The sequence below is a fragment of the Phocoena sinus genome, chromosome 2, assembly GCF_008692025.1.
Source record: "Phocoena sinus isolate mPhoSin1 chromosome 2, mPhoSin1.pri, whole genome shotgun sequence".
In the NCBI taxonomy this organism is placed as follows: domain Eukaryota; kingdom Metazoa; phylum Chordata; class Mammalia; order Artiodactyla; family Phocoenidae; genus Phocoena; species Phocoena sinus.
Window position 1 is genome coordinate 139,719,044 of NC_045764.1, and position 21,778 is coordinate 139,740,821.

Genomic DNA, 21,778 nt, shown 5'->3' on the forward strand with positions numbered 1-21,778 from the left:
ACTTACCTTGCCACACAACTAACTTGTGGGAAGACTTGATCTTGGGAGTAAGGGAGATTTCCTGAGGCCTGGCTTGGGCCATATCCAGCTTGCCTGAGCATTTGGCAGTATATCTTTCCTGTATATCTTACCCTAGGAAACTTCTAGGACTAAGCGGTTTGGTTTATAGCAAGATTTACTTATTTTTGGATCCCTTGTTTTGCCATCAAAATCTCACAAACCAGCCTCATTATAACACCTGACAGTAAGTATGGCTATAATTTGACAGACTTCCAAAGGAGAAAGGAATCTTACAAACTGAAAAAATATATAATCTAATCATGAGTGCTGCCAATCTATCTTTATCTGCTAATGGTCAACAATGTTCCTGGACTAATAAGCAGACAAACATTCAGTCAACACTGAATGTTTCAACACTTTCGCTCGTTGTAAAGCAGAGTTCTCAGCCAAATGGAACCAGACTGACTGACATCCATCATGTGTAACGTTCTCTTGTTGACTGAGGTAACCCTGCATTAATAAAACTACCTGTGAAAATACATCCAATAAAGTGGCTCTTAATATCTCTGCTTCATTGTCTAATTTGATAGTTTGGTTAAGAATTATTAATGGGTCTTCCAAAAAAAAATGTATTTGAAAGCATCTATCTACTCCAATCTTCCCTACCTATCTGATTCCTCTTCTCACCCCTTTATCTTAAAAAACAAAAATAAATAAATGAAAAGTAAATTTTAAAAGAAGTAGAATAGGTTTTTAAAAGGTTCAGGCTAATCAAGGGTAAAATGCTAAAGTGGTTTCTACCTGACCTATGACAGTATGTCTCGAATGTCAGGGCTTTCTAAGGGTCCTGAGATAAGATCAGATGTTTTTAAATGCCATCCCCCCAAAACCTACATACAATTTCCTTCAAACACGCAATACATTTTGTGTCCTTCAGTAAACAGCAACAGTCCAAAAGCTTGGAAATGAAATTATTGGACAATAAAATGAACATTTGAACTTCCTAGGAATCCAGAAATTTCATTAAAATATTTTTTGAAATTTTAGCTAAAATAAAAATGAGACAGTACATGGCACACATCAGATTTTTATTTTAATAGAAATTTAGCTACTATTATAAAGTGCAAGGATACAGGAAAACCCTCCATCATGGCTGCTGAGAGTAGAAACAGAGGGCCATTCTGAACAGCAATCTGACAGCAGTTAATTTACAATTTCTGCATATATTCTACTATCCAGCAATTCTATTTCTGGGCATAGAGACAGACAACTTCTCCCATGGGAACACAAGAAGATGTGTATGAGGATGTTTACCTCCAACTTGTTGGAGTAGCAAAGTGTCAGAAGTTGGAGTTCAAGACTAGTAAAGTGGATAAAGAAAATGAAGGTTGTGAGGACACTGGAACACTATAAAACAGTCAGACATGATGAAATAGATTATGATATAGCAACATTAAAAAATATCAAAAACATAATGGTGAGTGAAAAGAGTAAGAAACTGTATATCTTACTGCACAGTATGAATTATGTAGGCCTTAAAAACACACACAAAGCAACATCATTTCAAGAATACACGTATTTATTAAACACATGGAAGATGGATTCGAAAGACATACAATGAACACACTAAAATGAATAGCTATGGAAGAGGAAGGGGAATGGAATGAAGGGGAAAAGAAATAAAAGAAAAGAAGTTGAAACAAAATAAAACAAATAAAATGAAATTAAAATAAAATAAATAGACTGTGCCCAGAGAGATCCAAATGATAATATTGGGACAAACTGAGGAGTATGTTTAATTTGATTCTATGCACCTGGTCTAATGGGAGAAGGACTGGGAAAGACAAAGAAGGAAAAAGATAAGAAAACAGAATAAATATACAAATGTATAAATAATGCATAATAATATATAATGTATAAATAATCTTAGCCTCTTGATATTGTAAAATTACAAATTAATATTTGTCATTTTCCATAAAACAACTCACATTTGAATATTTTAAAAATAGGACATGTAATCTTTATGCAGTTACCACTTTAATCCTATCAATTTTAATCCATCTAGTGCAAGCTGTATACAAAGATGACTCTTTTTCAGCACATAAAGTATTCATATTTTTTCCTCACAAAGTGATACTCACTGATTTGTAGCTTCTTATTCTGTTATGTTTGTCTAAAACTTGTCATTATTAAAATCAGTAAAATTCTTTGATTTGTTATAAGGCTACCCTCAGTATCAAATTATTTATGTCCATATTCAACTAGAATTCAGTGATTCCAAAACTGTATAACATTAGCTTTAACACTGTATTTCTAAATGTGTATAAAAGTTTCTTTCCTCCCTCTGTTTCTTTGTGTATCATATTCAAAGGCTTTTATAGATTTATACAGGAAATGGAAAACAACTATATGGAAACAAAATTGGAATCATGATGCAGATATTGTTTTGAAATCTTTTTTGTTCATTTGGCTGGTTGGTTGATAATCTTTTACTTAGTAATACGTCGTTAGCTTCTTTCAGTGTCATTATTCTTCCAACATATGATGTAAGAAGTTAGGGCTTTGCCATAACATTTTTTAATAAATATACTACCAGACATTTTTATTATTTCCAGGTCTTCATTCTTCTAAAAAGTGCTTCAATGAAAGTAAAATGGGTGTAGTTTAATTTTTAAACGGAATGTAGAAGTTTGAAAGGGGGTGCATTAAAATAAACTATGCCTTAAGAAAACCTGATAGGATTCAAACACTTGCTCATATATCAGATGCTAGTCTTCATTGCTCTGCGAGAGCATTCAATTGCTTGCAAGTTTTAGATTAGCAGAACACAATGGGCATTTTGTGCAATCAAGTAATAATTGTTTGTGTTAAGAATACTGTTATGTTTAGTGATTACCAGTGGGGAGAGGGAAGAGGGGAGGGGTAAGAAAAGGGTAGGGGATTAAGAGGTACAAACTACGATTTATAAATAAGCTACAAGGATATACTGTACAGCACAAGAAATATAGCCAACATTTTACAATAACTTTAAATGGAGTATAATTTATAAAAATTTTGAATCACTGTTATACATCTGAAATTAATATAATCTTATAAATTAACTATGCCTCAATAAAAAAATTTTTAAAGAATACTGGTATTCGTAGAGAATGGACTTGACATGGGGAGGGGGAAGGGTAAGCTGCAAGGAAGTGAGAGAGTAGCATTGACATATATACACTACCAAATGTAAAATAGGTAGCTAGTGGGAAGCAGCCGCATAGCACAGCAAGATCAGCTCTGTGCTTTGTGACCATCTAGAGGGGTGGGATAGGAAGGGTGGGAGGGAGACTCAAGAGGGAAGGGATATGGGGATATATGTAAACATATAGCTGATTCATTTTGTTATAAAGCAGAAACTAACACAACATTGTAAAGCAATTATACTACACTAAAGATGTTAAAAAAAATAAAAGAATACTGGTATTTTGAAAATACTATCTCTAACAAAAGTGAAGAAGAACTGGGGGGAGTTTTGCATACTTCTTCCCACAGTGAAAAAGTGTAACATAATCCAAAGCTCTCTGCTTTCTTACCCACCTCAAATACCCTAACACTTGGGATAAAATACAATAAATAAAAGCATGTTATACAGAAGTCTGTGAGACCTAGGTTAGGGTTTATTGCAAAACAAGCCAACCAATTCAACAATACTGACACAGAACACTGAGCTGTGTCCTGTAGTGCATACAAACGTGAACAAGATGGAATCCTTACCTTCAAGGCATGTATAATCTGGCACTGGTGGTAGGAGGGAAAGCAATGCTTTAAGGGGAGAGAATATACATTCTCTGTGTTACAACATGCCAGCATTTTTTAACGAACTTTTTATAGGAAAAATTGCATGTGCCAAAGAAAACAGGCTGGGGTATAGGGGCAGATACGTGGGAAGCAAGAAGAGATGTGAGCATGACTTTACAATATATCCAGATATGAAGAGCAATACATCTCAAAAATGACAGCAAAAGCAACAGCGATGAAAACCCCAGGGATAAGAAAAACTACTTTAAGGCCATATGACGGTGCCAAATGATGAACTATAGGGAGTCAAAGGAGGAAAAGTTATGAGCACCTTCAGGTAGAAGATGGCAACTTGAAACAAGCCCGGCATGATGATGGTGGGAGGTCAGGAAATAGGTATGGGAGCATCTACATTTCCTGGAATTCTCTATAGAACCTGTTCCACAGGTTAGGTCTACCATAAAACTAACCTTTTCCTAACCTAAATCCTGCCGAGACATAAGGGAGCAGAACTGCTCAATACAAACCTTGGCCTCCCAGAATTTAGAACACACACCTCAGTGACAGTGCTAGGCCAAGAGCTAATATCCACCCAGCAGATAAAAAGGCACAAGAGACATCCGTGCTACCAAAGAGAGTTTCTCAACGAGGGGCCACAGTTTTTCATCATTCCTACCTACCAATTTCAGGCCTGGAAGTGAAGGCTGAATACGAGAATGACTTTAGTAGAGAGAAAATGAGGACTGCTGGGAGAGGATAAGCGAAGAAAGAGGATGTTTGAACAGATAATTTCTCAGTGCTGGCTAAGCAACGGGATCATCAGAGCTGCTGGTTAAAAGTACTGATTCCTGCCCCCACCTACCCACCTGAGGTGATTCTGATTCAATAGGTTTAAGATGAGGTCTGAGAATCTGTGTTTTGCAAAACCTCTCTAAGTGATTCCCATGTATAGTCAGGTTTAGACCCCATATGAAATCCCTACCCTCCATGAAGATGTAGAATATATATATTTGTATATGCATATAATGTTTCGCAGCATAAATGGGTTGAAAAAAAGATAAATCAATCACTGTTTCCCTGGGCAAATCCCTTAACCTAACTCTAACTCAGTTTTTCCTCTGAAAAATAACGAATATGGAGTAGAAAATAATTGACCCCTTGCAGTTCTAAAATAACATGATTTTGGTACTTAGTTAAGTGTGAGCTTTAAAGAAAAATTAACTCAAGGAAAAAACATCCCATCTGGCATTACCGAAATATTGTGAAAAGTTTTCGGTTCTAAATTGGTTCCTTATATAGAGTTTCCTTTTCTCTTTTATGATCTTTTTTGGTAATACTCTCTTTAAGCTCACAGATATGGAATATTTTAAAAGAATTGTTATAAATAATATAAATGCCAGATTCTGTTTTACATAAGTCAAACAAAATAGCAGTGGTACAATGTACCAACATAACAAAGTACGTGTGATTTATACAGTATGAAAGAACTTCATTTTGATTTTTTTTAATGTTCAAAAACCATGTCCTACTTGGTTGGGGGTTGTTGCCTCTACTTTGTTCAATACAGTTTTAGCAACTCAAGAAGTGCTGATGACATCAATGGTCCTCTGATATAGGATGTTCCTTTGATCACTTGGCACCTAGAATAGCTTGTGGCCCATAGAGGGTGATCAAAAAATATTTATTGAATGAATTAATAAATTCACAGCTATGCAAAAATATTTCTCTTTGCAAAAGTTCTCACCAGTGGCTCTTAAACTATGTATTTCTATTGACAGTTTAGTCTCCTTAACATTCTAATATAATTTTTACCCTATAGTTTTCATGTGAATCAATAGGTTCTGGTACCAATTCCAATCTGGGTGTGGCGGTGGTGGTGGAGACTTTCCCTATACCAACAACAAGCAATTCTAGGGACACCAGCTGGGTGTCCTATGATTCAACTCAATTCTGACACTACCTACCTGCAGATAGCATCAGATTCCACAGGTTAAACATTGAGGGTTCAGTCCTACAAGACTACCCTCCACCAGACTTCAGGAATCAGTCACAAGCCTAGGTCGTTGCCTGTGTTTCTGACCCACCTAATACAGATTGGAGGTTCCCATGACACCCTCCTTAAACTTCAGCACCAGTTACAAGCAGAGGTTGTTATGTGTACTTTTGACAAACAGCTATATATGAGAGGTTCCCATGACCTCTTCCTTTGGTTTGAATAATTTGCTAGAGAGACTCACAGAGCTCAGAGAAACATTTTGCTTACCAGATTACTGGTTTATCGTAAAAGGATATAACTCAGAAACAGGCAGATGGAAGAGATGCACAGGACAAGGTATGGGGCTTCCGTGCCCTCACCAGGCATGCCACTCTCGGCACTTCCACATGTTGCGCAAACTGGAAGGCCTCAGAACCTGTCCTCTGAGTTTTTATGGAGGCTTCATTACACAGTCATAATTGATTAACTCATTGACATTGGTATTGATTCAACCTCCAGCCCCTCTCCAGGAGACTGGGGAGAAGGCATGGTACTAATCACACGGTTGGTTCCTCTGGCAGCCAACCCCATCTTTAGGTTATCTAAGGGCTTTCCAAAAGTCACCTCATTAACATATAACAAGAAATTCCAAGAGTTTTGGGAGCTCTGTACCAAGAACTGGGTGCAAGACCAAATCACAGTGAGTCTAAGTAAGTTTAAGCCTTTTAACCACATTCAACATTTAGTTAAACTTTAGAAAACATTCCTGAGCTGTTCTCTTAACCTACCTGCAAGTGCTACTTTTCTGCATGACGTCAGCTCGATGATACCCAGAGAGTTTGCAAAAACCGTCATTACTATAAACTACGGGCCAATCCACAATCTGGGCATTTCCCAGTAAGAAACTCGATTCTAAAGGAGAAAGAAGAAAAGGGAAGTTTTTTAGCTTCATTTAACAATGTACTTCTTTCAAGTAATTAAAAAGACATATTCATAAAAATAAACAAATATAGCTATGGTTTGTTATGGTACAAATAATAAAACGTATCCTTGAAACTGGCATTATTACTTTAGCATGATCAGCAACTGAGATCTGCAGTGAGTACAAGATTTGCTTATAAACTAAAAACTCCCTTGAAAAGAAGCCAGTTTACAATACTCTTTGCATTCAAGTAAACAGTACACTATGAAAACAAAGCATGGTTAATATTAAATAAATGTTAATGACTATAATAATCACAGCTAAAAACAGTTTAATTTATTAAGACTAAGGGCTACAGTCACTTCTCTACAAACTGAGAATATTAAACTTAATAACAGAGACAAGTTTGGATGACTCCTCCAAAAACTGTATTAATGTAATTTTGACATGATGGGACAAATTCATTGTCCATCAGTTTGATCTAGAGAAGTCTAATTTAAAATCAAAATTTTAAATAAAGTCCCTTTTTAAAATAAAATTATTTAAAGACATTATTTCCAACCACATGCTACACAGAATTTGGAAACTACCATTATTCTAAATAAAAGAAACATCTCTGGTCTGTTTTGCATGGAGAAGTGGTTTTGCTTTAGGTATAAAAATTAATACAAAAAATAATATCTTTTGGCCTATACCTTGATTGAAAATCCAACAGTTTTAGGCAGTAACTTTAGCAGTTTTGTAGGACAAATGATAAATATGTTAACATCAAAATTAAAACAATATTAAAATATAAAACATAAAATTATTTTTAAAATAAATATCAATATTTTACAAGCAGATTTTTTAGGGAGTACTATACTTCAAAATATCTACCAAAAAAATCTTCTTTGAACTCATATTGAGTGGTGTACTGAAGAGAAATTAACTTAAGAGTAGATGACTTGAAGTTTAAATTCTGACTTACAGTTGCTCTTCATGTAAATAACAATGCAATTCACTGACTAAGTAGCTGCTAAGTAAAAGGCACTACTCTGGATCAGACAATGGGATAAAATAAAGATCAATAAACCATGCCCTTTACTCTCAAACAACTTACATATAAAGAAAAACAAATATGTAACCAAGTACAATTTACCAGAACAGATGCCAAATCAAGAAGCATGGGCCAACATATGGGAAAAAAATCTGTTTCAAGGCACTAAAAGACAATCAAAAGTGGATAGAAACCAGAAAAGACAAACCCTTGAAAAAAGGAAGACACATTAGGTGAGATATTCATTTAACTGTCCATTCCCCTGAGAGCACGTCTCAGTTTGTAAAGTTCGTGGGTGATAGAGCTCAAACAGAAAAGTCTTATGGGGCTAAAAAGTCAAAGATCATAATTTGGGACCGCCAAAGCAGCTTGAAGTTAAGGTGGAGTTCCTTTAACATATGGAGCCATAAACCTGTATATAAATCCACCTCAAATCCTCGTCTGTGACCTAAACTGCATGCACAGGATGAGACTACAAGGAACCCATCTTGTCTTGCAATGACTAGAAGGCTAAAGAGATAGGCAGAAACTTCATCAGCTTCCCAAAGCTATAGGACAAATTTTGGAGTTCGAGTCCTATCAAGTTAGAGAAGCTTGGTAAATACCTTGAGCTTTCCATTAATTCCACAGAAGGCCTTACTTCAGGAATAAAAATCAAGTCTCAGGATAAATGGTTATGACCTGAGTCTAAGATCAAAAATGTAGAAAATAGACTCATACTAAAAAAAAAAAAAAAAAGGCTAAAGTCATAATTAAGGTGATGCACCAGTAATTTAACCACCTGCTAAAATAAAATGAAATCTTCTTCAGAGGAAAATAATGAAGTCCAAAATCTCTACATTGTATCAATACAATGTCCGTATACAATTAAAAATTATTAGGCATGCCAAGAAACAGGAAACTGTAACAATAATCAAGAGAAAAAATGGGCAATAGAGAGGTTGAGATGGGAACACAGAAATAAACAATGCAATCTCTGAAATAAAAAACTGAATAGATTTAACAATATATTGGACACTAAAAAAGAAAGGACAGTTTAAAAACATATCAATGCAAATTACTGCAAATTGAAGCAAAAAGAGAAAACAACGGAAAAGATGTCCTGGGACAATATCAAGCAGTCTAAAATATATGTAGCTGAGTCTGGGGAAAAAAAACAGAATAGGACACAAATGTTACTTAGATAAAGGATGACTAAAATTTTTCAAATAGCATGAAAAATAGCAACACAGAGATCTTAGCTCAGTAAACCTCAAGCAAGATAAACCAAAGAAAGCAACAGTAAGAAGATGACAGTAAAATTGCTAATGAAAAATAAGGGAAAAAAAATTTTAAACATCAAAAAAAAGATACATTATTTATATGTGTTATATTTGGGGGAGGTGTAATAAATACAGCATACAAAGAATGAAAAACAAAGGAGGCCAGAAATCAATGGAATGACATCTTTAAAATACTGAGAGAAAAATGTTTATCAACGTAGATTTTTATAGAGAGCAAAGATATCCTTCAAACTTGAAGGTCAAATAAAGACATGCTCAGAAACAAAAACTGGGAGAAACCATTGCCAGCAGAATCACAATAAAACAAATGTAATAGGTATTTTAGCTGAAAAAATAATAATAGTAACAATAATAATAACAATAACCTCCACAAAAGAAGTCAAGAAGCGGGGCTTCCCTGGTGGCGCAGTGGTTGAGGGCCCGCCTGCCGATGCAGGGGGCGCGGGTTCGTGCCCCGGTCCGGGAGGATCCCACGTGCCGCGGAGCGGCTGGGCCCGTGAGCCATGGCCGCTGGGCCTGCGCGTCTGGAGCCTGTGCTCCGCGGCGCGAGGGGCCACAGCAGTGGGAGGCCCACGTACCGCAAAAAAAAAAAAAAAAAAAAAAAAAAAAGAAGTCAAGAAGGGAAAAACAAACAACAGATAGGACAAATAGAAAATAAACCCCAGGATGGTAGCCCTAAATCCAACTATATCAAGCATTACATTAAATGTAAATAGAATAAACACACTAATTATAAGACAGAAATTTTCAGACTGGATTTTTAAAAACAGAATAGAAACTGATAGTCTAGTATTTTAAGAGAGCCATTTAAAGTATAAAAAGATAGATACGGACTTCTCTGGTGGTCCAGTGGGTAAGACTTCACCTTCCAATACAGGGGGTGTGGGTTCAATCCCTGGTCAGGGAGCTAAAATCCCACATGCCTTGGGGCCAAATAAAACAAAACATAAAACAGAAGCAATATTGTAACAAGTTCAATAAAGACTTAAAATTTTTTTTAATTTGAAAATTGAAAGTGTGGGGGAAAATACACTACTCAAACACTAAGCATTCAAGAAAGTAAGTCTGGGAGGCTTCCCTGGTGGCGCAGTGGTTGAGAGCCCACCTGCCAATGCAGGGGACACGGGTTCGTGCCCCAGTCCGGGAAGATTCCACATGCTGCGGAGCGGCTGGGCCCGTGAGCCACGGCCACTGAGCCTGTGCTCCGCAACGGGAGAGGCCACAACGGTGAGAGGCCCATGTACCACAAAAAAAAAAAAAAAAAAAGAAAGAAAGTAAGTCTGCCCATGATAATACAAAATAAAGTAGCTGAAGACAAGGGGTAATAGAAATAAGGAGGGGCATTTAATAATAATAAAGGAGTCAATTCATTAAGAAGATACAGCACTCCCAAATGCATATGAAAGTAATGAAAGAGCTTCAAAATGCATGAAGAAAAAAAATGACATAACTAGGATAGACAATTTCACAATAATAAAGGGAGATATTAACCTTCTGCCTTAACTAGCAGAACAACCAGATGAAGAACTGATTGAGGATATAGAATATTTGAACAACACCAACACTATCAACTAACTCAAACTAACTGACATTTACAGGACACCCCACACTACACTACAGAATACACATTCTTTTCCAGTGCATGTGGAAATTCCACCAAGATGTAACTGACTTTGAGCCACAAAAATTGTCAATAAATTTCAAAATATTGAAATTACATAAAGTATATTTTCTGACTTCAAAGTAATTAAATCAGAAATCATTTTTTTTAATTATCTAGAAAAATCTACAGTATTTGGATGTTACCCAATTCATTTCTAAACCACTGGGTCAAAGAAGAAATCAACAGAAATATAGAAGATATTTTAAACTGGATGATAATAAGTTTGTTGTATACATTTAAAGCAGTGCTTAGAGAGAAATTTCTCATTTTAAAGTTTTATTTTTTAATGAAAAGTTTAAAATCAATAATATAAACTCTTTTATGAAGAAACTAGAAAAATAATAGCTATTAAATACAAATTAAATAGAAGGAAGTAAATAAAGGTCATAATGTAGATCAGTGAAATAGAAAACATTCAAAAAAGAGTGAACTTCAAAAAAACACAAGTTATCATCATCAAGAATGAAAGAGTAGACATCACTGGATATAGTACACATAGCAAATGGTAATAAAGGTACAGCAAACAATATTTTGCCAATGAATTATAAAACTATGATGAAATGAATTAAATTTCTGAAAATAAAAAAACTTATAAAAAACAGGCACAAAAAGAAATGGAAAAGTTAAATAGCTTAATATCTTTTAATGAAAACTAAAGGCCCAGATGGCTATGGGCTCAGCGAATTCTTTCAAATATTTAAATAAGACATAGTACAAATATTACACAAACTCTCGGAAAATAGGTGAGGAAGCATTTCTTAACTTCTTTTATGAGGTTAGCATTATTATGATACCAAAATCTGACAAGGGCTGTTAAAGAAAGAATTACTGACCAATAGATCTTATGAATGTAGTTGCAAAAATACAGAAGAAAATATTGGCAAATAGAATCCGGCAATATATAAAAAAGAAAATAGGGCTTCCCTAGTGGCATGGTGGTTGAAAGTCCGCCTGCCAATGCAGGGGACACAGGTTCGTGTCCCGGTCTGGGAAGATCCCACATGCCGTGGAGTGGCTAGGCCCATGAGCCATGGCCGCTGAGCCTGGGCGTCCGGAGCCTGTGCTCCGCAACGGGAGAAGCCACAACAGTGAGAGGCCCGCGTACCGAAAAAAAAAAAAAAAAAAAAAAGAAAAGAAAAGAAAATAGATCATAGCCAAGTAGGGTTTATCTCATGAACATAAGGTTGATTTATCATTATGAAATCAACCAATGCAATCCATCAACAGAATAAAAGAAAAAGCCATATGATTATATCTCAATAGATGCAGAAAAAAGCATTTGACAAAATTCATACTCATTCATGGTTAAAATATCTGAGCAAACTAAGAATAAAAGAAAACTTCCTCAAACTGATAGAGGATATCTGCTAAAAAATCCATAGCTAACATCACTTTTAAAGCTAGAATACTAAATATTTTCCCCCTAAGATTAGGAAAAAGTCAATGATATATACTCTCAACCCTTACACTCAACATTTCATCAGAGGTCCATCTAAGAAAATAAAGGGAAAAAAAGGAAAAGAGAGAAACAAACCAAAAATATATATAAGATATAAATGTTTAAAATGTAAGTGTAATTATTTTTCTATTTGCAGATGACATGATTGTTTATGTAGAAAATCCTAAGGAATACTCAAAAGGATATCTAAAATTATTGAGTGAATTAAGCAAGGTTACAAGACATAAAGTCAATATAAAATCTATTTTGTTTATATTAACTAGCATTAAACAATTGGAAAATGAAAAGCAATTTCACTTAGAATGATATCAAAAACTATAAAATACTAAGAAATAAATTTAACAAAATACATGTAGGACCTCCAGAGTGAAAACTAAAAACTGCTGCTTACAAATGGCTTCTAAACAAATGGAGAGCTATGCCATGTCAATGAATTGAAAGACTGGATATTTTAAGACTTCAATTCTCTACAAATCAGTCTATAGATTTAATACAATCCCAATGAAAATACCAACAGGCTTTTTTGAAGTAACTGACAAAATAATTATAAAATGTTTGTGAAAATACAAATTACCTAAAATAACCCAAAATAAAATCTGAAAAAGAAGAACCAAGTTGGAGAAACATACAACTATAGTAATTAATATAGTATGAAATTGGAGTGGGGACAAATAGATCAATGAAACAGTTTAAAGACTTCAGAAATAGACCCTTACATAAATGGCCAACTGATTTTTTGCAAAGATGCCAAGGCAGTTTCATTAATAAAGACAACTTCAATGAACTGTGCTAAAACAACTGGCTATCCATACAAGCGAAAATTGAACCATGACCCTTACTTCACACCACACACACGAAAATAATTTAAAACAGGTCATAGACTTAAACACAAAAGTGAAAATTAAAAGGAAACATAGAAGGAAATCTTTGCAACTTTGAGGAAGACAAAAATTTCTAAGACTCATACAGTAATCACCATAAAAGAAAGTATTGATAAATAAATTAGACATTATCAAAATTAAAATCAACTGCTCATTCAAGGACACTGTCAAGAAAATGAAAAGGGAATCCACAGACTGAGAGAAGATATTCACAATGCAGATACCTGAGAAAGAACTCCTATCCAAAATAGGCCCGAAAAATCCTACCAAAGGGCAAATGACCCAGTTAACAAAATGGGCAAATGATTTGAACAGACATTTCACAAAAGAAGATGTACAACAGCCAATAAGCACAAGAATGAGACACTCACCATCATCATGCATTAGGGAAATACAAACTAAAAGCACAATGATCTATCACTGCTTAACCACTAGAGTGGTTATAAAGGCTAATAACACAAAAATGTTGATGAAAATATGGAACAACTGAAATTCTTTATAAAATGCTAATGAGAATATAAAATGGTATGATCACTTTGGAAAACAGTTTCATGAAAAGTTAAACATTCAACTATGACCCAGAAATTTCACTTCTAGGCATTTACTCAAGTGAAATGAAAAGATATGTTAACAAAAAGACTTGTAGAAAAATGTTCACATCAGATTTATTCACAGTAGCCCAAAATTGAAAACAATGCAAATGTCCATCGACAAGAGAGTGGATTAAAAATTGGGGCATATTCATACAAGACATACTACTCAGCTCTAAAATGGAACAAACTACTGATAGATTGCAGCAACACAAATTAATCTGAAAAACACTGATGATTTAAAGAAGTCAGAAACTATAATTTCATTCATATGAAGTTTAAATATAGGCAAGGTCAATCTATGGCGATAGAGATCAGAACAATGATTTCTGAGGGGGATGGGATGGTAGAAGGACTGATGACTTTCTGGAGAAGGTCATTGTTTTCTATCTTTATAGAGATATAAACTACAGAGGTATATACATTTGCCAAAACTAATTGAACTGTATGCAAGATATGTATGTTTTACTTCATATAAAGTATACCTCAAACTTAAAAGAAAATACAAGAAGGACAAAGGGCTAGAGAATCACAAGTTTTAGGAAACCAGTGGCATTTGAGCTGAACCCTAGCTATAAGAATGGTAATACTACGTTTCCTTGGTACATACAGTGATTAGAGATTAAAATGATCTTATTCCTGTAAAAATGCTTCATAAAATATAAATTCTTCTATAAATATATATTTTCATCTATATATAGCATCAATTATAAATATTTGTAATATGATCATCAAAAATTAACTTCTTTCCCTTCTTAGCCCAGGCCAGGTCCTAGTCAGTTTAACCTCTCTAATCCATAGGTTCCTCACTTCATAACTAGGTAGCTGTGGCAATGCATATAGCTTGCTACATGGTCTCCCTGATTTTCAGACTAACATTCATTTGTCCCCCTCAAGCCCTGCCTCCATCCTACCACTCTTCATCCAGATCAAGTCTCCCAACTGTTTACATCACTGAATCCTCTCCCAGACTCACAAAGTCCTTTGAAATCCAGCCTCATCCTCTCCACCTGTGCAAACATATTTCTCATTATTCTCCTAAAGTCTATACTATTGCAGTTAGGTCAGTTTTCTCATTATATCCTCAAAAGATGCTCACTCATGATGCCTACTATCCACTTGAAATACTTTTTCTTCATCCCTTTGCCTATCAAAACTTTTTCTTCATCCCTTTGCCTATCAAAACTTTTAAGAACCAGTTCAACTCTCCCTTCTCTATGACACATTCAGTGGTTACCACTGAATCCACATCCTCTGGCTACCATCATATCTGTCTGTGTCCAACCCTTCACAGGACAAACTTTTCATAAAAGTTGTCTATTCTCATTGGCTCTATCTTCTCAGCCCCTATTCACCCAACTCACTCCTATCTGGCTTACGTCCTCACCGCTCCAAGACAACCTAGGTAACCAATAATCTCTCCATGTCACCAAATACAAAGGACACTTTTTACCCTTTCCACTTAATAATTCAGAAGCAATGGTATCCACTCCCTCCTTAAAAATGTCTCAATCCTTAGCTTACATAGAACAACATTTCCCTGATTCTCTGGACACTCCTCCATTTCCTTTGCAGACTCAATACTCTTTATCCAGTCAGTATATTAAAGTTCCTCTATGTCCATTCCTCTTCTGCTTTCACCTATCTCCATAGATTCAGTAACTCTATCTCCAAACCAGACCTCTTCTAAAAACTTCTATAAACCAGACCTCTTCTATAAACTTCTATAAACTCTAGATCTTTATATCCAGGTTCACCTCTCCTCATAGATAGCTTAAATTTACCTCAGTAGAACATGTCCATGACCTGTCATTTCCCCAAATCAGATGCTTTCCCAGTGTTTCCTATCTTAGAAAATGAGATCACCATCCGTGCAGCAACCTGGGAGCCATCTTTCAACATCCTTCTGATTACCCCTATAGCTAATTTATTACCAAATCTTATTAATTTTATCTCCTAGAACCCTTTCAAATCTCTCCATTTCTCTAGATCCTCATCATCATCTCCCAACTCCAAGCTTCCATCATCTCTCCCCTAGACCATGCCAAGAGCTACCTAATCGGTTTACTCAGGCCCTCTCAATGAAGGAATCATTGAGTGACTCCTTCAATAGATTATCCACACTGAAGCCAGGCACGTCTTTGCAAAATTCAATCTGGATCGTATCCCCTCCCTGCTTTAACATCTGTCAATACCTTGTCAGGGCTCTCAGAACGCTCCCAAGTTTGCATGGCCTATAATGACCTCAGAGTCTGTCAAACTTCAACTCTCACCATTCTGCACCTTGCCCTGAGTATGACAGCCAGCCACTTTTTCCTTGTAAGTTTTTCCTTGTAAGTTTCAAGTCCTCTCCCACCATAGGAGGACCTTTTAACTTGACATTCTCTCTGCCTGAACATCATTGCTTTCCCTCCCCATTTGGTTGACACCTACATTTATTTAGATCTTAATTCAATCGTCATGACTCTAGTGAATCTTTCCCTGACCTTCTGACCAGGTCATCCATAATAATTTTAGACATGATGTACCTCTCACTCAAAGTCCTTATCAAAGTTGCAATTTTATGACCACCTCATGACACCTATTTGTGTCATGAAATGATTAATGCACATCTGCCTGTTGAGCTGTAAGTTCTATTTGATCCTCCAATACCTAACACAGTGCCTGGCATCTAATATATGCTTGCTAATTGTCTGACTATATCAATAAACAAATGCATTCATTCATAGATTCTTGCAGGGATCTCTCTTTATATAATTGATATCATGAAATTTGGTATGAAGTGCCTCTCTAAATACCTCATGTATGCTTTCATATATGCTATTTTTTTGTCTTCTCAAATAGATGATACAGTCCTCAGAACTATAAAGTTTACGCCTACTATGCATACAAGAGTCACAATACAGTAATTACTTATTGCTTAAAGGAACTGTCAGTATCCCAGGAAAGAGAATCCCACAGTTCTAAAACAGAAGGACCATAAACATTAAAGGGTCTACTGCAGGAGGCCTTCTTTCCCCAGAAACTATCCAAATCAGTGTTTCTCAAACTTTCTTTAATTGAAGCTCACAGTAAGAAACAAATTTTACAGAGTGACTCAATGTGTGTTTACACACATGTACACACAACTGAAAAAATTTCTCAGATAACACTCTTACTACATGAAATGTACTCTATTTCTGTTCTATTTCAACTTTTTACTGCGCCAGTCAAGACCCATTAAATGGATCTACACCCTATGGAGGGCTGTATCTCATGGTTTTAAAAACTTGCTGCAAACTATCCCCAAAGGCCTTGCAGACCTCCCTCTCTCATAAACAGACTTGTTTTCTAGACATATTTTAGGATTTAGATCAGAAGCTCTAACTGTTCCTAGTTAATTCTTCTATCAAAAATGTAACCCCACCCCAACGTACCATTTTCAATAGCTCTACGATGGGAAAATTAAGACTCCAGCTCAGCAGGGCCCTGCTCTCACTATCCATTTGCTGTTGTTATATTATTTCACTTACATCCTAGTAATTCTGTGTAATAACAAAATTAATAACAAAAGCAACCGGGAGCAGAGCCCTTACTCTCTGCCAGGTGTTGGGCCAGATGTCTACATGCAACTCCATCCCACAGTGAGTTGGGAACTCACCAAGCACCAAGTGCCCCAGGAGGTCAGAAGCAGGAACTAGCACCCAGGTTCCTTAAATTCTCTCTCTCTTTTTTTTTTTTTTTTTTTTTTTGCAGTACGAGGGCCTCTCACTGTTGTGGCCTCTCCCATTGCGGAGCACAGGCTCCGGATGCGCAGGCTCAGCGGCCATGGCTCACGGGCCCAGCCGCTCCGCGGCATGTGGGATCTTCCCAGACCAGGGCACGAACCCGTGTCCCCTGCATCGGCAGGCGGACTCTCAACCACTGCGCCACCAGGGAAGCCCAAATTCTAATTCTTGACTGAGACATTTGCAACTTCAAACCTCTTCTAGGGGAAACTGTGCCTCATTTTTTGCTTTAGACAGAAAAGTAGAAGACTAGGAATGAAAGGTAAGTCCTAAAACAATTGACGGCAGGGGGAGTTCAATTCATATTAGCATGAAGGCGGAGTGGTTTAGGAAAAAGACTTTAGAAGTTGGAATCAAAAGTGAGTTGTTGAAAACATATGGACACCAAGGAGGGAAAGTAGGGGTGGGGGGGTGGAATGAACTGGGAGATTGGGATGGACATATATACACTAATTTGTATAAAATAGATAACTAATAAGAACCTGCTGTATAAAATAAAAATTAAATTTTAAATAAGTGAGTTGTTGAGATGCTGCCTATCTTCAGTCTTATTTTTTAAAATATATACTTGATTTTAACCAATAACATATAATATGGACAATTCAGATAATTGCTAGGTACACTCTAGAGTATTTGCTTACATATTCAATCAAACCTAGCAACTCAAAGTTTTTTTTAAGTTTTAAAAAATAGTCGAGGAAATATGCTCTCCATTTATCTTTATGCTTCAAGTTTGATTCCATTAATTTAGACCAACAGAGAGTAAAGTAACTGGACTCTGTGCTTACTAGCCCTTACCTCAAGGTCTTAATAATTATGCATTAGCAATATGTGCTCTGGGTTTAGGAAGACAAGCATAAGAACTGCTTCTATCATTTCTGAGTGTTTTATAAAACCATAACTGAGAAAATCAACCACAGTGCTAGGTCCTTCATATAACTAGTCATCAACTGGTAAACAGTCATAACAATCAAATTATCATTAAAATCCTTTCCCCAAATTTTCTGCCAGCATTTGGATCCTGTCTCAATACTACCAAGGGAGCTACTGTGAAAAACCTGGGGAGTTTTAATTAGGTTATTGGCTTCCTCATAACGATACCTACCAGTCTGGGTAGTTGTTGGAGATTGGAGTAATGTAGGCAAAATCTTTATAAACTACCCATTGGAGTAAAAATTCTTTATAAACTATAAACTGTTATTGTTTATTATATATATAAGATTCTTTTACAACTGTATTATATACCCACAGAGAGCTTTCTGTGTGTGAGCTCTGTGTGTGTGTGTATAAACAAAGAACCTAGAAAAAATAAATGTTTAAATGTTGACCCTGCAAACCAAAAACCTATAAAATTATACTGAGAGCTAAACTACAAAATAAAGTATTAGGAGGAAGGGGGATAGAAAGAAGAAGGGGAGACCGACTTTTTTAATGTTAAAAGCTAAATTAGAGGGAAGTTGCTCAGTATTAAATTGTCCAGGAGCTTCTTTCGGAAACTTGTCTGTTAGTTGAAACGCAATATGAGTATATGAAATATTCACACAACTGTTCCATTTCCCTATAGTCATAAAAATTATTGTTTTGGTGAATATGAAATCTGATATTATTAACAAATATTAAGAACAAGATAGCAGAGTAATTAAAATTGCTTCCCAGAAAATTTTAATTCCCTTTGGCTTTAAAACATGGCAGGGAAAAGCAATACGCTTACTGAAGGATAACTTCTTTACAAAGGAAATAGTTGCAAATCTAGAAAGCAAGACCAGCTCAGAAGTTTTGGACACATAAAGTCATTAAAGGAATTGCCCAGAATTCTTAGTAACCATAATCATCCTCATTGTTATGAACTGAATGCCTGTGTCCTCCCAAAATTGATATGTTGAAACTCTACCCCTCGTGTGATGGTATTAGGAGGTGGGACCTTTGAGATTTGATTAGGATTCAATGAGATCGTGGGGATGGAGACCCTCATGATTGGGATTAGGGCCCTTATAATAATGATGAGAGCACGTTGAGAAGCCAGCAATCTGCAATCAGGAAGAGGGTTCTCAAAAGAACCTGACCACGCTGGCACCCTGATCTTGAATTTGCAGGCTCCAGAACTGTAAGAAATAAATTTCTGTTGGTTATAAGCCACCCAACTTATGGCATTTTGTAATAGTAGCACAAATACGCTGACATTCATCAGCCAAGCTTAGGGAAACCAGTTCTGATTTGTCCTCACAGCTCTTAGCACACCAACAGCCATGAATTCTGAAAAATTAAACCTTCCTTGGGATTCAGACTGTTTCAGTCCTTGATGATGTTTCTAAACAATCATGTCCAAATGTTTTAAATACACAGATGTTCCTGTATGAGGGCTCTAAGAATTGGGTAATTATCCCTACCAGGTGGCAGTAGTCCAGTAAAACATTTCAGAAGCAATAATCCTACACATGGACAAACTCTCAAACGGATCTCTGCAAGGGCTTGAGGCTTTAAAACATCTTATTATATTCTTTCAAGACCATCGAGTATCCCCTCAGAGATGGACATGAAATAAAACAAGCACTTTTTCCTCCAGTGTTAGAAGGTCAAAAACTAAATCGCAAGCCCTTAATTCAAAATGCCCACTAGGATCCTTATGAGTGTTTCTCAATTTTGACTATTCATTCGATTGGGATGGAGGTTGAGGAGAATTGGAGGGGGCCACAGGAGTTACTCGTTCTGGGCCCCCAAAGAGTTAGTTTTAATTGATCTGGAGTGAGAGCCAGGCATAAGTTATTTAAATCTTCTCATGTGGTCTAATACGCAGCCAGGGTGGAGAAGCCCTGATCTACTGCCATAATGCCTAAATGCTGGTACCTGCAATAGAATTTACAGATTGCTAAATTCTAATGCAGACACACTGAATTGACTCCCTAGGACTGGAACACAAAAATACGGCCTCAGAGGTCAGTCTCATTCTCAGCCAGGTTTGGGAAACTTTGTTCTCATACCTTGCTACTCAAAGTGTAAACCAGTATCACCCGGGAATTTATTAACAAAGCAGAACCTAGGGCCCACTCCAGACCTGATAAATCAGAATCTGCCTTGCAGTGAGACCATCAGGTGATTCCCCAAGCTCATGGCTACACTCATCTTGTGCATTCTTTCCTTCCTTTTAAGTATGGAAAGCAGGCCAGGGAAGTTAGAGGACTTGGCAAACACAGGAAAAGGGCATGTAGTGGGGGAGAAAGACAGAATTAGGCCTCACCGTCTAAGACTTTCTATTTCATCACTATATTTCTGAACTGCTGTTTAAACTTCTGTTTTCGTTTAATATAAAGGAAGCACTTCCTCTTTACAGTGCTATCTCTTCAGACATCAAGGAAAGTACCTACAATTTAATACCACTACATATTAATCCCATTCCTAAAGGAGATCACATATAAACCATGAAGTCAATAATTCTGCTGGCAGAAGTTTCTGGAAGAAGAAAGGTTATATTCAGTCAATGAAAACAATATAAAAGCATGTATTCTTCCTTTCTATAGCAATTCCAGGAAAATAATCTTTTCCTCTGAGCTGTTTCAACACTACCTGTATCTGGCATGACTAGATGGTTATTTAGGTTTTCATTTCATTTGTTCTTATGAAAACTACCCCATTCTCTGATCCAGAAATTCCATGGACATTAACAAGTGTGGAACACCTTTTTGGGGGTTAAACCTCTCTCTCTTCCTCTCATCTTTTTTATGCAAATTACCCTAGAGGGAAGTATTTCAAAGCACAAGCACAGAGAAGTTTTCAGATATTTTAAGAAGTCCTAAGGCACAAAAAAAATTCTAGAGTACTGAGGAAGAACAAAGACATGGAGGTGAGAAAAGAAAGGACTTCACAGAAAGAAACCAAACACGCTGAATAAAACACGTTCACTAATTTACTCTTTTTCCAAGGTCTAGTGCTGATTCTGAGAAAAGTCAACCAGATTTTCCCTCACATTATATTCATTTAATCCTAACCTTGGAGAAGCACACCACCCAGAAATCATCACCCTTACTCTGAAAGCCCTAAAACCCTGGCATAGACCTCCTCCAGCAGAGGTGAAGTATAGGCAGAAACCGGAAAATTGAGCTAAGGGCTATTTCCAGCCACTCTCGCAGAACCCCAGGGCCTCCATGAGGGAAGGACTTGAGTGCAGGTGCCCACAGTTCCAAGTATTACCCCACCCTCCGCAATTCTCTGATTCAAAGAGCTAAAGAATTCACATTCCAAAAATCAGTGGCCAAGAGTGGAAATTTGGAGCTTAAAAGCAACAACACAATGAAGCTCATGCAACAATCACTAATGTTTTCTAAAAAGCACTGAAGAGGGTATTTCAACAATGCTGATTATCAAATATTCATTATAAAGTTAGATTTGGTTTGGGAATCTTGGTTTTATTCAAAATTTTACTTTGGG

General features: G+C 36.3%; 1 protein-coding gene across 1 annotated transcript in view; it reads right to left on the reverse strand.

Annotated features, from left to right (window-relative positions):
* The window catches only part of KCNH5 (potassium voltage-gated channel subfamily H member 5), a 344,887-nt gene that overhangs the window by 309,907 nt on the left and 13,202 nt on the right, over window positions 1–21,778 (reverse strand). The window contains exon 2 of the mRNA XM_032623255.1: window positions 6,544–6,667. Within this exon, the coding sequence (XP_032479146.1) occupies window positions 6,544–6,667 (124 nt within the window). The remainder of the gene's footprint in view (window positions 1–6,543; window positions 6,668–21,778) is intronic.